This window comes from Zosterops lateralis (assembly GCF_965231275.1).
Source record: "Zosterops lateralis genome assembly, chromosome: 2".
Taxonomy (NCBI): Eukaryota; Metazoa; Chordata; class Aves; order Passeriformes; family Zosteropidae; genus Zosterops; species Zosterops lateralis.
Window position 1 is genome coordinate 4,127,025 of NC_139763.1, and position 16,564 is coordinate 4,143,588.

Below are 16,564 nucleotides of genomic sequence, written 5' to 3' on the forward strand. Positions count from 1 at the left end.
ATCTTCTTTAAAGTGCTGTTTAAAGTTGAAACATGGAATTATTAACCAGGATTTAAATCAAGGGACAAAGCAAAACTGGTTGTTGGGTGGATGTATTGACTTCTGGCTGTTGATAACTTATGCTTTTGTCAAAGGTTTTTATCCCTTTAGAATCCCATTCTCTGTTATTGGCCAGGTTTTTGTCTTGGCTTTGAGGCTCGAGGGAGAAAAAAAATGTATTTCCATTTTCCATGTCAGAGCTAAGAGCACATATGAAGTTTTTATACTCACCTCATGATTAGGTCTATACACAAAAAAATACCTTGGAAATACCACTGCTGGGAAAGGCAAAAGACAGAAACCAATGCAGAGAAGGTTTTAACAGAAAATTTAGAGAAAATGCCGTCAGATAAACCTGGCTGTATGAATTTTCGTAGGAGAATCCACATGACTGTCCAGATGTTGGTAAAAACCATTTGGTTTGCAGTGTTCCTGTACCTGTTCAGTTCCCTGGTGCCTGAGGATGTGCTGCCTCTGATGGCTGAGTGCAGCTGGATTTATTCCCTGACTTTCATATTCCCAGATTTTTAACACGTTCAACCCTAGAGGATGATTTTTTTAGTTCTATTTCAGTAACACACACAAACATGAATAATTTGGCATAAGAAATGTTAGTTTTGCCATACCCTTTAAATACCTTAATCCACCTTGAGATGCTTTCTCTGGGGGATGCAGAATAATTTTCAGAGAGTGACCATTCCTAAGCTGGAATGTTCCCTACTATTGTAACCACTCTGGTACTCTGCCATTGGGAATATTTTGACTGCCCTAATGTTTGCCACCTGTCACTTGGCAGAGTGATCTAAATCAGTTCATTTTTCATGGAAATTCAGGAGGCTATTCTTTGGACAAAGTGAATTAAAGTGGGAAATTCCATCTTCTCTTATGGTCAAAGCAGAAGACGAATCTTCTAGTCAAAATGAGGTCTGGAAGATTCTCCTTAGTCCTCCTTTTGTTGCTAATGTATTTCTAGGAACATTGTTATTGTGTCTTCTTTATGGCATTGCCCAAATTAACTTCAGGCTGGGCTTTGACCCTTATAATTTTGTCCCTGCAAAACCTCACAACTTCCCTGGAGTCTCCTGAGTCATGGAAGGGGAGGCCCAGCAGGGAGCTGAAGAAATGAAACGCTGCAGTGTAGCTCCTACCCTTGGACTGCAGGGAACCTGATTACACCCATACACATCACTCATGGTGATAATTACATCAGGGGGGCACATGGAGTGATGCAGCTGGACTTAAATCAATCTTTTATATTGGAAAAGAACTCCAGGATCACAGAGTCCAACCTCGAAATGGAACTCAGCGTTCCTGGTTCACTGGCAGCGTCTCAAAGCAGCGTTGCATGAGGGTGAATGGATTATCCAACATATGGAGGAGAAATCAGGCTGTAATTACCAGGAATTCCAAGGGGAAAATTCATGTTCAAGTGTGTTCTAACCTCTTGTTTTGTGTTTTTTTTTGTTCCCCCCCAAACAGAGACAAGGAACCGGAGCTACAAATGGGAAAGACAAGACGTCTGGTGAGAATGGTAAGAGTTGACTTTATTTCTGGGTGGAGAATACTGAGTAAAACGGAGCCAAAATACTTCTTACTGCAATGACAGATGCTTGTAGTGAAGGCTTTGGTGTCGTAACTTATCTTTTGATTGTGTTTGAGAAACTGGAAGGGCTTCAGTGGGTTTATTTTCTTTTTATTTGTATGTTTAAACTCTTTGCTAGTCTCTTTTCTGAGTGCGTAGGGTGAACTAAAGGACTTCACAGAAGTCAGAGCAGGCACAAATGAGGCTAAAACAAAACTAGATATGTGTGAAAAGAACATCAAAAAACAAGGTGGGGTATTCTTATGATCTGCTCCATGAATGAGGAAGGTAAAGAGAAAAAAAAGTTTCTAAAGATTTGCTCATAGAGTTTCTTCAGTCTGATTAATCCTACCTAATTTTTGGCCCAGAACTAAGATACCAAAGTTAAAATCCACTTGTTTAGAGCTCATTTTGGGTGTTGCTAGAGAGAAGCTATGGATGGAGCTCTCATGGAAGGACCAGATGGCAAAGAGTCTGAATTTCGTCACTGGAGTGAGTCTGGACTCATCTCCACTCCTCCAAGGGGTGACTCATGGGCCTTTTTCAGACCTTAACAAAGGGGCTGGCAGAGACCAATTTCAGCCCTTTAAGTGGCACAAACAAGTCTAATTAAAAAACATTGGTTGTTTGTTTTGTTTTTTTTCCCCAGAAGAACACAAAACTGAATTTTCAGGAAAACGATAATTGTTTGGGGTTTTATCAGCTGAAATCTCATTTTATTTCTTAGAGGAGCAGAAATGCTTTACGCACAAGTGATAATTGATTTAAAGTCGGTTACCATCAGAAACATTTTTCAAAGGAAAAGATAAAAAAACTTTGGATTTTTTTTTTTTTAAATACCCAGCTGACAAAGAAGCAGCATCAGAAAGAGAACTGAACTATAAAATGTGCTCTCTGCTTCTGTTTGCTCATCCAGTTCTAATTAAAAGAACGTGTTCTGTGTCCATCTCATCCCCTGAAAAGCAGGAAAGGTCTGAAAGATCCCTTCTCTGAAAATCCAAGGCTTTTCCAATGGGCCATTTGAGCAGTTATTTTGAGTATGTGTTCTGGCCTTTTAAGTGTTGGTCAGAGTAGAATTTTTGGGCCCTTTGAGGCAACACATCCTAAAGCATTAAGAGCCTTCTTTATGGATAATTTTCCAATTACAGGGAGGTGACTTTCCCGTAAGGGCTGTTTGTATAATGTTTCAGTAAATGAAATCCATAGATGATGCTCCCACTATGATAAAACACAAATTGGAGTGGAAAAAATAAACACAAATTGGAGTGGAAAAAATAAACCCAAATAAATATTTTGGCTTGTTATAGCGTCTTGAATTAGTGGGAACAAATGTACCCTGACAGCAAAGCAATTTGCATTTTCAAGTTAACAGGGAAGGAAAGCAAGCAAAATTATGTCAGCCATTCGGGCAGCATAGGGAGCGTGTTTTTCTCTTTTCTGTTTGAGCACATTCTGAACTCTGCTCATTTGCCTTGAACTTCTTTCCCAAATAAAAATTTCTTCCCAAATAAAATCATCCCATTGTCAGGTTTAGCTTAGATTTACTGATCCTGCAGCATTTTTAAAAGCAATTTTTTTTTTCTTAGTGGGGATTTTGAGTGAGCAAAGGCTGCATCATTAATTCAAAAATATATATGGTTCTAGTTGTAGCATAATTTTGTGTATAACATACACAGACAGATGCACAGTTAATCTTGGGCAAATAGATAGCAATTATTTTTTTGTAACGAAATTATAGCAGAAAAGCTGTCACCTACATAAAACACAGGAGCAGCAGGGGAGATGGAATAGAGTCCTCTGATCTCCCCAGCCCACATGCTTGCATAAAAATAAAGCAGAATCAGAACTTTGAACCTGAGATTGAATGCTAAATCAAAGAAGCAGAAATGTGTAACTCTTTGTCCTTATTAGCTCTGTGTGGTTAAAACTCAAGCAGTGATTTATTGCTCCGAAAATTGGGGTGTGCTGTAAACCTACATTCACAATATAAATCCTTTGTTCCATGTTTTTCTGGCCAGAAGTCTGCAATATGTCCATGTCTAAATGTTATTAGCCTCTTCTTCAAGTGTTTGTTTCCCTGTCAAAAGGAAACTTTCCCTCTTGTTTCCCTCTTGTTGCAAAGGAAGGAGGGTGGAGAAAGAAAAAAACCCTTTCATCTTTTAAAAAGAAAGGGGAAAAAAAAAGAAAAGTCATGCTCTGACAATGTTTGCAAAGGCAAACCGGTCTGGTTGCTGTCTTTGCTCCTGTTTATAGATCAGGAAAAGCTGCTGAAAACTGGCTCAGACAACAAATACAGATGCTCGGCTTTTCTCAGGCTTGGATTCACACAGTGAGACACTGTGGGGTCGAGCTTTGTTCGTTCATTGCAGTGGAAGATGCGTTTTGGGCTCGCCTCTAGGTTAGGTTGAAACTGAAGAAAATAAAATAATGACCATGGCAATCAGCAGTGTCCCTCTTTTAAGACATGTATGGCCTTGCTGTCACTGTGCAGCACTCGGGGAAATTCACTCTCTGAGGCTTCCTTTTATAGCAGGGATGGTTTGGGTAGACACAAATGCATGTTCTTGTTTGACCTTCCTTGGACAGGAACAGCTTATCCCTAACTGTGTTGAGTTCCTACCCCCACAACAGCAGTGGCAGCTCTTAGCAAACCTCCCTTCAGCTGCAGGGACTGCTCTGCTGCACACACAGGATGGGTGAGGATGGAAGGAACCACAGAGGGACATCTGGTGCCACCTCCCTGCTCCCAGAGCACAGGGTTGTGTCCAGAGGGCTCTGGAATATCTGAATTGAGGAGACTCTCCAGCCTCTCTGGGCTCTGCTCAGGGCTGGACACTGCCCAGGGCACAAGTTGTGCCTCCTGTGCAGGGGAATTGCTGGGCTCAGTCCCTGCCTGTGACTCTGGGGCCATTGCTGGGCCTGGAGCAGAGCCTGGGGCTGCTCTGCCCTCCCTGACACAGGGACAGACATGAGGACAGACAGGAACACCCAGGGACACTGAGGCCCCTCTCCCTGGGGCTCCTCTCCAGGCTGAGCAGCCCCAGCTCCCTCAGCCTTTCCTGGGCACGGAGATGCTCCAGGCCCTTCCTCAGCTCCAGGAGCTCCTGTCCCTGCTGTGCTGAGGATCCAGGGCTGGACACAGCACCCAGAGGTGCCTCCAGGGCTGGGCACAGGGGCAGGATCAGCCCTGACCTGCTGGGAATGCTCATCCCAGGATCCCAGTGACATTCCTGCCCCCAGGACACTCTGCTGGCTCAGGGACAGCTCGGTGTCCCTCAGGACTCCCACATCCTTCCCCAGCAGGTCACCCCCAGGCTGTGCTAGTGCCTGGAGTTACTTTTTTCCTGGTGAAGGACCTGACTTTCCCCTGGTTGAATATCAGACAGTTCTCTGCCCATCTCTCCAACCTGTTGTCCCTCTGAAGGGCTGCACAGCCCTTGGGAGGATCAGCTGCTCCTCCAAGCTCTGTGTCATCACCAAACTTGCTGAGGAGGCTTCTGCCCCTTCATCCCTGTCCCTGGTACACAAGTTAAACCATCTGGGCCCAGTATTGAGCCCATAACCTCACTGAAGGACCTCAGTCTACCTGAAACCCAAGAGATGCTTATTTATTAAATTGCAAATGTAACTTGTGAACCTGTTACATAACGCTGTTCTCTGTGGTGGAAAATCCAGAGGGAAGACAGCACTACTATTCCCACACAGCTCAGTGTGGGATAAGAAGCTGTAATTTCCTTCATGCTCACCTGGTTTGATTAGTTGGGACAATCATATTTGCAGATGCAAATACGAAAACAGAATGTTCCCCCCTGATTATTCTTAGTGAATAATAGTGATTCTTCTCTGTGACCTTGGCAATGTCACAAAGTTCCTTTGTAGGTTAACACTTGTCACTTCTTGTTCTGTTTTACATTGCCCTGTGTTGTGTTTTTTTTTCTTTTTTTCTTGTGGTGTAATTTGCAAGCTGCTCTCATGCAATCTACTCTTTAATAGCCCAGCACAACTGCCAGGGAAACAATTGCATCAGAACCAATTATTTCTATCTTCAAATTTAGCATCGCTCTTTTTCCTATTAATAGATCTCGCCCTTTCTTCTCAAACTACATAAAGCATGTGATTATTAATTGGTATTAATAATTTTTCTTGGAAGATGAGGTTTATCATTCAGTTACATGAATATTTATGATAACAAAGTAAAGTGTTTTCACGGGATGAATTCTATGCCTTCCTGGCTCTGAGTGAAATGAAAATGAGTAAGTTTTTGCATGAACTGAGATGTCATGGTGGATTAATCCAATCACAGCAAGATGGTCAGTTGTATTTCCAGTTTCTTCTCATTCCCAAACACTTGTCAGTGTATGAGCTCTGCTTTGGGGCATTCAGAAAATTATACATGAATAAATATTCTGTGTTGTATCCTGTCCATGAGATGCCTCTGTGTAAAAGATGAAGATGATACAGTAGAGTTGATAAAGCAAATTCTTTTATTTTACATTTAAAATGGAGTCACTTCAGTCTGAATGCTTCTAGAAAACATTAAGGGTAAGGGTGAGTAACTGCAAAGCAATTCTGTGTGGAATAATAAAGATCTCTCTCTAGTAAGCTTTTCTGTGTAGGGATAGGCATCTTGCAGTGTTACCAACAGTCCATTCACCCACTCTCTCTATTCAAGAAATTTGGGAAATTCTGCTCACTGCACTCAGGAATAAAAAAATATCTTGCCAGATCTGACAGAGTGAATAATAATATTCATAGTTATTTATGTAGAGTGCTTAGCTTAATAGAGCTTCAATTCCTGGCTAGAGACCAGGATCATTATTGTAGTATGGGCTAATATAAATATCTCTTTAAGAACTCAAAATTAATTTTCCACTAATATTCTCCAATGGCTGTGTAAAAAATATGCTGTTTTTGGGAACTGCCCTACAAATAAACTTAACTGGTGGAAAAAACGATTCTGAGGAGGGAGGGGAACACATGAGGGTAATTTGTGTAAATATTCAAAGGACCTCATGGAACATGGTTTGCTGTATCTTCCCGGGCCTAGAGGTCACATTTTTTAGTCCAAGGAAAGGACAGAGCCTGAACTACTGCATTGCAATGCTCATGCATTTTCTTTCCCACAAAACATTGCTTGTGTGGCAAGAGAGATGAATCTTCAGTATTGCAAACAACTGCTGAATCGATGTAAAAAAACCCCACCCAAACCCTTTCAAACTGCTGCTCTCTGATATTTCACCCCCACAGCACTAATCAGAAGTTAGGATGGAGAGTATTGGATGAAGGTAATTAATATTGACTTTTCCTGGGTGATAGGTTGAGAGCTGGCAGGGAAATGAGCTTGCCTTGTTGTCTCTTTTCACTGTGGTGTTCTAAAATTCTCTCATCCCTTTTAAGTGGTGCTTCAAGGGATAAGATCTCCCAGTAATGCAGCCTCTCTTATTCTACTTTCAGCCTATATCCAAAGCCAAATTCTGCCCTATTTCATCCAGTCTAGTACTAGTGGGGATTTGTGAAGTGAAATGAGAATGACTTGTTGTACCTCATCCCACATCTCTTAAAATAAAAAGTCTGTGCCTCAGCAACATTCTCAGACGTGTCTGCAACCACCAAATACCATAACACCTTCCCAGAGCCTAAATCCAAAAGTGTCTGAACCCTCAGCACGGTTACATAAGTTGTGTTCGGTCATGTACAGATTGCCCAGGCTCAGGGAGAGGTGTAAAAACCCTGTGAGAACTCAACACTGTGATCTGTAGCCGAGGGTGGATCAGATGAGAGGAGAAAAAGTCCCAAGTGAACAGTTCCAGATGAATCCCATCTCGAGGCATGGCAAAAACACTGCAGGAAACTGCTGAGTTGCAGTTTAGGCATTTGCCTGGGGGAGAACTGCATGGAAAGTTTACCCAGAACCAAACCAAAGATGTCTCAGGTCCTCTCCTGGCCCAGAACCGAACCAAAGATGTCTCAGGTCCTCTCCTGGCCTGGTTCTCTCCCTTTGCCCATCCTGATGTTTTTTATTAAGGAATGTGCCCAAGGAATGAGCCCATCCCTGCAGCAGCCAGCAGGGCTCAGCTAAAGGCAGATTTGAGCCTTTAATAACAAAGCTCTGGAATTGTTCACAGATCTTCCCTGGGGAGGATGCTGAGAGGAAGAGAAGGGAATTATACATGAACTTTATTTCCTCTCCTAGGTGAATTTCCATTTCTGGAGGCCAGGGATGAGCATGAGTCCTCTCCAGAGGGATGCTGTGTGCTTATTTATTTGGGGTGATGAAGGATGGTTCACTAAAACTCTCTGATCAACAAATTTTGGTGTTTATCCAGCAACAAAACTTCTAAAGTGATGATTTTTATGTGTGTTTGAGATAATGGTGGCACCTTCTGCACTGAAACTTCACCTACACCCACATGTGCCTGTCCATGTGCAGTGACCATCTGGTTTCATGGAGAGGAGCCTCTGAAGGGAGTTTAATCAATGTATTTGATCTAAACTGAAGTAATACTTCTTAAAGAGTAAATATTGTTCTTTTTTTTCTGTTATCTGTCAGGTTGGCTTTGACACTGTGCATTACAGCTGCACCTTGTCTGGTAATCAGGAGCCTTCATTTTTTAAAAGTTTAGGCAGAAGCATCTTAAAAAAAAAAAGAAAAAGGATTGTATTAAAAGTTTCATCAATTAACAGCAGTGCTCTTGTAGTCTGTCTTGTGCCCTGGCTCTGGAATTCCCCACAAGTTTTCATTTTGTGTATGATTTATAATCACTCTCATTACTCCCAAATAAGTCCATCTTCCCACACAAAGAACATAGCACTGTCCACATGAAAGATGTCTGTCAGTATGTTACTGTATAATGTTAATTATGCAGCTTTTTCTTGCATGTTTTGGGTTTCTTTTTTTATTTTTTTTTTAATGCAGAAGTCCCACAAGGAAAAGAAAACATGGAGCAGAACAGCACAAGCATAAAATAAACATTTCAGCTTTAAGGACTTAAAAAATGAGAAATTATTTCAAAAATATAAAACTCCTATTAACTGGTACCTTTGACATGGAGAATCTTCACATTTGATACTTGTGCTACCAATGAATCTGTCTAGGTACTTATATGGTCCTCCCCACCATAGTAACTGAGAGTCCTCCAAGTATTTAAAAATAGAGATAACAATAACAATTCTTGCCCTGGTCCACCTCTTTTCTTTCCAGCCTGCCAGGAGAACAACTTGATTAATTTATGGGATCTTTGTTTTGCACACAGTGCCTGCACACAGCTTGGGAACCTTGTGTGCCTGCGTGGATGCGATGTTCTCAACCCGGGTGCATCTAAAAATCCGGCTGCATTTCTAAAAATGTGAGAGATGAACACATGTATAGGAGTTATATATATATTTCTATATGGTCCCTCACAGTCTGCTGCTTTGCAGGAGGTAGAAGTCAGTAGAACTGCAGCATTCCTGCAATATTGAGATCAGGAGAAGCCCAGGGAAATCATCATGAGGTGCCTCGTTCAAGTGGGTATTTGAACACCTGAAAGGTAGCCTGGTTTCTTTCTGAGAAACTGTCTGGAAAATCAGCCAAGGTCATTAGAGGGGAAAAAACAGTCAGTGATTAGAAATGAAGAAAAAATTAAATTAAGAAAATAAAAATAAAGCTGTGGTGATGCTGGTGGGTTCTGCCTTTTGGATGAGTCATAAATATACTGGAGTTCCCATCAAGTGTTAACGAGGAAAGACAGAATTGAAATGATGCCTTTGACAAGTGCCATATTTCTTCTGGAAATCAGCCTGTAATTATCAGTGAGCTGCCTGACTGTGCACCAGGGAGAAGGAGCTTTTTTTCCGTGACTGGCACGTAACTGGCTGCCTTCCACAAATGTGCACTGCCTGGAAAATGTGTTTTCTTGGGAGCAGGAGCCTTTAGCTCTGCTTTGGTGCTGGTGCTGACCCAAAGGGAGGACACAGCTCAAGCCAGCCTCTCAATAACCTTGGTAACACCTATAAAATCACCTCTGAAATGAACCTGCTCCTGCATCATCAAGGGTGGTGGTTTGGGGTGTGTCAGGATTGGAGTCAATGGGATGTGGGAGCTGGAATATTTACATTGGGAATCAGTGGAGCTGGGCTGGCTGGCACAGCTTGGAGATTCATCTCTCCATGTTCATTCTCCGACACTAACAACAGATGATTAAAAGGCTACAAGAGGTGCATATAGCTGAGCAGCATGTTTTTTTTTAATTTAGAGGAAGTGAAAAATGAAAGAGGAACACAATCAATGCCCAACAGTGGTTACCAGGACTTACTGTTGTGGAAACATCACTTTTCTTTTTGACTGTACACACATGACTGTACCCAGACCTGCTTTACTTCACACCACAGGCTTTTGTTTTTCTTCTTTCTTCTTCCTTCTTGGGTTTGTAAATGGAATGAAAACACTTTCCTGCTTAAGAGCTCCTCCGTTAGCAATCGGTAAATGATTAATCTTATTTTTTTTTTCTGAAGGTTTTTAAGATTTTAATTTGTAGCACACAGCTGTCTGCAGGCACTTAGCTCGATGCTCCAAAATTAGCTGGTAATTTGGTGTTGTCAGGCTCCCTTGTGTAAGCAGGCACCAGAATTTAGAACAGCAGGAGTGTTACAGACATGATGAAAACGTGGTCCTTTGCTGAGCTGGTGGCCAAAACAACAAGCAGGAAGGAAGTAGATGCTGCATCAGGAACCAGCACAACACTTCACCTTCAGTCCCTGTGCTCAGAGTATTTCAGGATGTTATATAAAATGTTTAGGTTGCTTGTCCAAAGGAAGAGAAGGGTGTCTAAAAGTCAGCCCCACACATGTCTTGGGTTCCTGTGCCTCTCTCTGTAAGTTTGGGGTGAAATTCTTCATGTCTGGCTTTTTGAGTCCACATCTGTGTGACAGACCTAAAGCTCTGTCTGTTCTCAACGGAGAAAAATGTATTTTTGGTGGCATTTTTTTGTGGTTATCAGAACCACAATGACCTCCTCTGCAGAGCCTGGTGTTCATAGATCTTAATTTGATTTAGGTTTCTAATTTGCTTAGCTCTTTCAAGGCTGAGGAATTTGTGGGTAGTACTAAGATTACAGAGTAATAAAAATAATATAATAAAATAAATCATAAATATAAGAATATTTTGTCTATCTCTAGAGTTAAGTAGGATGCTCAGCAGGGTATTTTAAAAAGTCTGATTTGTACCTGGGCTCTTTACTTATATCCATCTCAAACCACTCCATCTTTATCCAGATTTGATCTATCCTGACCACCTTGTGCCAGCTCTCACAGCCATTTTCTCTGTGGAAATATGGATGTGAAAACAACAAAATATTTTCTGGCTTGAGGATTTTGTTAGCCAGGATACTGGATTTGATGGCAGCATTTCCTTTAGCCAAGCACTCTTAGTATTGGTTCATTTTTCCCCCAGCCCACAGTGAATAGGAAAGACTGAGAAAAAGACGTATTTTCCAAGGAGGAATTTCTGAAAACAGAAGAAAGTTGGGTAGAACTGGATATGGAAAAGGCATTTTGAAAGTCACAGTGGAAAAAAAATAGGGCAGGGTGCTCTGGCAGCTCTTGGGAGATGGTGTGGGTATTCCAGAGCTGGAAATCAGCTCTCAGCACTTCTCCAGGGTCTCACAGTGACATTATTTAATCACCGCTGATGAATGAGTTCTCTAACTGTATTTTGAGTATCTCATCTTTCATTCTAATTTATACCTAAAGCCTCCTGAGACTGCTGGTTGACTCTAGGTGGAGAAAGCATTAATTATTCCTTAGGTTTTAGTGAAACACTGGCACTCCACAGTGACCAATTTACTACTCGTTTAAAAGCTGCCAATAAAAGATGGACATGTACAAATATATTCATTAGCAGAAACTAATTAAAACCCAGGCTAATAGCCAAGAGCACAACATGTTACTGCAGGATTTTGGAATTCATTATGTGCCTGTGCTAATCCAACAGTATCTATCACTGCAGCTCCTAATCTAAGTTAAAGATCTCATACTGATAGACATCTAAAATTTACAGTCCCACTAAAACCCACATAATTGTTTTTACTGCTCAAATTTTAGATCTGAATATAAACAGAACAGTTCAAACAAAAATTTTCCCCTTTTTTTGCTCAGGAAACAAAATTATTTCCTTCCTTCCTTCCTTCCTTCCTTCCTTCCTTCCTTCCTTCCTTCCTTCCTTCCTTCCTTCCTTCCTTCCTTCCTTCCTTCCTTCCTTCCTTCCTTCCTTCCTTCCTTCCTTCCTTCCTTCCTTCCTTCCTTCCTTCCTTCCTTCCTTCCTTCCTTCCTTCCTTCCTTCCTTCCTTCCTTCCTTCCTTCCTTCCTTCCTTCCTTCCTTCCTTCCTTCCTTCCTTCCTTCCTTCCTTCCTTCCTTCCTTCCTTCCTTCCTTCTTTCCTTCCTTCCATTAAAAACTGCTTTGTCTCTTAGGAGTGTTTCTCTCCTTCCAGGCAATTCCTCACCTGGCCCTTGCTCAAACCTAGAGTCTGGGAAATTTTTTGTGAGACTGACTGGAGAGGAATGAGAAGGTTCAGGTGAAGGTTGCTATGACCCCAAATTAGAGCATTAGTCAGGAACCTTCTTTTTGGCAAATTTATGTTCTTTACTAATGACCCAGACAGCAAATTTTCCTGGGAAAACAGGAGGGGAAATTAGCTAGAGGGAGAAGCAGCACTTGACCTGGCTGTGCTGAAGAGACACAAAATTCTCTGGGGGAGGAGAAGGAATGAGAGGTGAGATAGAAGAAATGAGGGAGACAGGAAGAGAAGGTAGACAGAGAAGATCCTGCTTGTGGAAAAGATGAAAGGCAAACCTCAGGTTTTATGAAGAAAGTAAGGAATAACTCACCACGGGCTTCATCCCACTCCCATGGGCACATTCACTTGTTGCCTGTAACAAGGTGTCTCAGTGGCAGGAAAATATCTACTTACACAAGCCAGTGACTGGTTAAAAGCTTCAATATTGTGAGTGAATGTCTCTTGGGCCTTGCAAAAACCAGCAGGAACCACTGCCAGGAGAGCTCTGGAAATGTGCACCACAACTCTGAGTGTTTCCTAGTGCTCACCTCAATCTGTGCAGCCTCTCCTGATTAGCAAAAAGCAGAACTTTCTTCTTTTTTCTTAACCAAATCGATCAGATTTTCTCCTGAAACAATTCCCTGGTGGGGGCAGAACACCCTGGGGTTTTTTGAACTGCCTGGACTGAAAATCCACATTGCTTTTTGTTTTGTTTTGTTTTGTTTCCTGGCACGCTTGGCCAAGCTTATCAAGTGTTTTGTCACATTCAGACAGCATCACTTACAACAACAAAAGGTATCCCTGACACCAGCAAAGGAGGTTGGCAGCTCTGGGCTGCATCACTCCCTATCTCAGCAATTACATTGAAATAAATAAAAATAAACGAAGCCTTTTGCTGCCAGGCCAGAACCCCCACAAATACACAGCAGAATAGAAGCAGCTGCTCTCTAACTCAGCTCAGGTTAATTGTTGGTTTCTACTCTGCAAGTTCAGTCAAGAAATTCAGCCCCAAATATGCACCACAGTACTACAGAATCCTGCAGGAAACTACCTACAGCCCCAGAAAATTACTGCGATGTCCAAAGAGTTGCAGGAGACTCAAAACAAGGGTTAAATTTATCGTAGTTATAAAATCTTTTCTTGCCAAGTTTCAAGTAAATTTGGATATATTTATAGTTTGGAGAGGAAAACAGTAACTTCTTAAAGGTCTCACATAGTACCCACTCAAAAATAATGGCAGTTGTGGATGTGCTTATATTTAATTTTGTTTAAACTTGAAACTTAAAACCAAACTGAGTTGGAATTAAAAGCTCACATAAACAGTTACTTGGGGAGAAACTACAAAGCATGGGTATCCCTTGATGCAGCTTTCTTCACTGGCTTCTTTTGTGTCCATCATCCTCTACTGCAAGAAGAAAAAGAACTAATAAAAGAAAAGAAATAAGTATTCTAATTCCAACTCAGGCTGGACTTCAGCCAGTCCACCATGTAATAGCAGAAATGCTAATGTTAGCTGCAGTAATCTTCTTAAGATGATGAATAGAGACTAAAATTCTACTCTAACTCTGCTGCATCCCAGAACAGCTTCTAGACTGTGTTGTTCCCAAAGTTTGCCCGTGGCATGGGGAGGAATGGGGGGAAGTGCCAAAAATTACATTTCCTTTTTGATGTTCTTCCATAATGGAATGGTTCTGAGCTGAGGAACCTCCGGAGGATTCCATCTCATGACTTTTGCTTTTTATTTCTGTGGTCCCTCCTGTGAAAGCTATAAATACTTAAACACGAATTGTGACACTTTTGTCTGGCACAGCTCTGGAAAAGCTTCAAAGAGGTTCAGCAAGGGAGAGCAGACAATGTCCACCAACCCTCCCACACCTGGTCCTGCTGGGCAAATGGCACAGGAATATACGCTATTGTTTATGGGTCATTATTCTCCAAACTTCTTCCCACTGGGTTCTAGAAAAGCTATTTCTTTCTCTTGAATTTGACAGGGGTAGGAATTTAAGCCAAAGAAGTTTATTTGAGAAGAGACCAAGTGGTGCTGATGGAGAGAATGATTGATTGGCAAAGCCAATGTCTCACCCTCTGCTGACAGCATCCATCACCCTTTGACAGAAAAGGTTCAAACCTCCATGTCTTCCATTTGTCTTCTTACCTTCTTGGCTAAAATAAGCCAGGAATGCTTTTTCCCCCTGTTTCTCCACATTTTTCCCTGCCAGAGGCAGAGCTCACACGGGGGACACAGAGCTCTCACCAGAGACACATAGTTTTGTTGTGAACACATTCATTGGAAAGGTCACCAAGAAATTTCTTCCAGTGACAAATACAGCCGTCTGCTTGATGAATACAATCATTAGGTGAGATTAAAATACACATTTTCTGCTAGTAATTATTTTGCTGGCTGCCAGACCCAGAGATGGCTGCTTCAGGACACCAAACAGCCTTGGATCCAGCTCAGCTCTGTCTCAATGCCCTTCCCTTGATGGGTTCTGTCTCCTGAGAGGTGAAAAGGAGGTTGTCTGATCCTCACCTGTCCTGTATGAACCTGAGAAAGCCAGGATGAGGGTTTATGTGCTCCTGTCATTCCTCAGGATGGGACCCAAATGCAACTGGAGGTCTGGAATACACACAAGTGTATCCACATCTTCCCTCAAAGGTACCACACCTGATAACCTACATTCAGCTCTGAAATCAAAGGCCAGAAGAATAAACAATTCTTCAGGCTTAATTAATCTCACCTCTGCCACCCTTCTGCTTGGTTTTACCACACAACAAAGGATGTAGCCCAGAATTTTCTCCACAGCTAATTCCCATAGCTCAGAATCTTCTCCAAGGACCTGTAGCCCAGAAATTTTCTACATGGCCAGTCTCTGCTTCCTGTCAAGGAATCTGGGTTAGAAATTCTCTGCAGTGTTGGGAGGGAGGGAGGGAGGGAGGGAGGGAGGGAGGGAGGGAGGAAGGAAGGAAGGAAGGAAGGAAGGAAGGAAGGAAGGAAGGAAGGAAGGAAGGAAGGAAGGAAGGAAGGAAGGAAGGAAGGAAGGAAGGAAGGAAGGAAGGAAGGAAGGAAGGAAGGAAGGAAGGAAGGAAGGAAGGAAGGAAGGAAGGAAGGAAGGAAGGAAGGATGGATATTTGGTTTCCTGAGTAAAAAGGGAAAAACAATTGTTTAAATCGTTCTGTTTACATTCAATTCTAGAATTTGAGCAATAAAGACAATTATGTGGATTTTAGTGGAACAGGGACTGGGGGTGTGCTATATCTTGTGCAGTCTGCGCATGGCAGCACTTTGGAGGTAGTGAAGGATGTGAGTCCCTTTTTAAGTCCTTCCTTTCACCAACACAGCTTGTGTTTTCTGAAGCACAGCAGATGAATGAAAGGTTTAGTCCTTCTTCCAGATGTTTGTAAGCTCATGTCCTTGTAATCCTCAGAAACAGAGAGAGGAAGAAAGGATGTCTCTAGATCAGAAAACACAAGCTGGAGAGACGATCTGAGGTTGGCCACCTGTGTGTGGCAGCTCAGATGCTGTTTCTGATCAGCTTTATTGACAATCTGACATGTCTGTAAATCCAGACAGACCTTAAAAAGTGCCCGTCAGGGTTTAAATTCACACAAGGGAAAATGTTTTCTAGAAAAATTTTAAATGAGTAGCAGAGATAAGTAGAGACAAATCCTCAGCATCGAATGTGTAAAACACTACTCAGATTAATTTTTGTCTTCCCTGTAATCATTTTAAGTGACTCAACTGTTTTCAATTTTTTTCCCGTGCTTAAATCTTAAAAAAATCATTGGCAATTCTCAAAACACCACAAAGTAACATTCACCCTCTGCTTTTGATCCCTTTTAAAGATTTTCCAGCTATCCATAACTTTTATTTCGTTCAGTTTACATTCCTTCATTGGTATTAAATGCACTTACTTTGTTTATTGCAATCTGCACTGGTGGCAAGGCCGATTAACAGCTGCTGAACTCTGCTGGTTAAAAGCTCCCTTTTCAGTTGTACACAACCTTGCCAAAATCCAATTGCTCAGGCTGAAATTTGTCATTTTGATTGCTTGCCTCAAGCAGAATTATTTTGGAAGGGTTCAGCAAAGTCATTCCGGTAGTTTCCAAAAATGAGGCTTGAGCAAAATGTTAGCACATCAAGAAATTAGAAACAATTTCTGGTGGCCTTTTGTTTGACTGCTTTGAGTCTTTGTCATTTTGAACAGAAATGTAAAATTTGTCATCTGGGATGTGACTTTTCTATCTGTTATAGAGGCCAAGTTATAAATGTTTAGAAGGACAAGTCTTACATTTGTGTGAGTTCAGTGAAGCAGTTAATTATTTTTTTTTTTTTTTTGTCCGTGAAAACTCAACATCTCTGAGTCAAATAGTAAACACTAAAGCAATTAAACCAACACTGTCTTTGAAAGG

At 41.7% G+C, this 16,564-nt stretch overlaps 1 protein-coding gene across 1 annotated transcript in view; it reads left to right on the forward strand.

The window, feature by feature from the left end:
* Positions 1-16,564, forward strand: part of PCP4 (Purkinje cell protein 4) — a 48,704-nt gene that overhangs the window by 16,639 nt on the left and 15,501 nt on the right. The window contains exon 2 of the mRNA XM_083855521.1: positions 1,519-1,570. Within this exon, the coding sequence (XP_083711647.1) occupies positions 1,519-1,570 (52 nt within the window). The remainder of the gene's footprint in view (positions 1-1,518; positions 1,571-16,564) is intronic.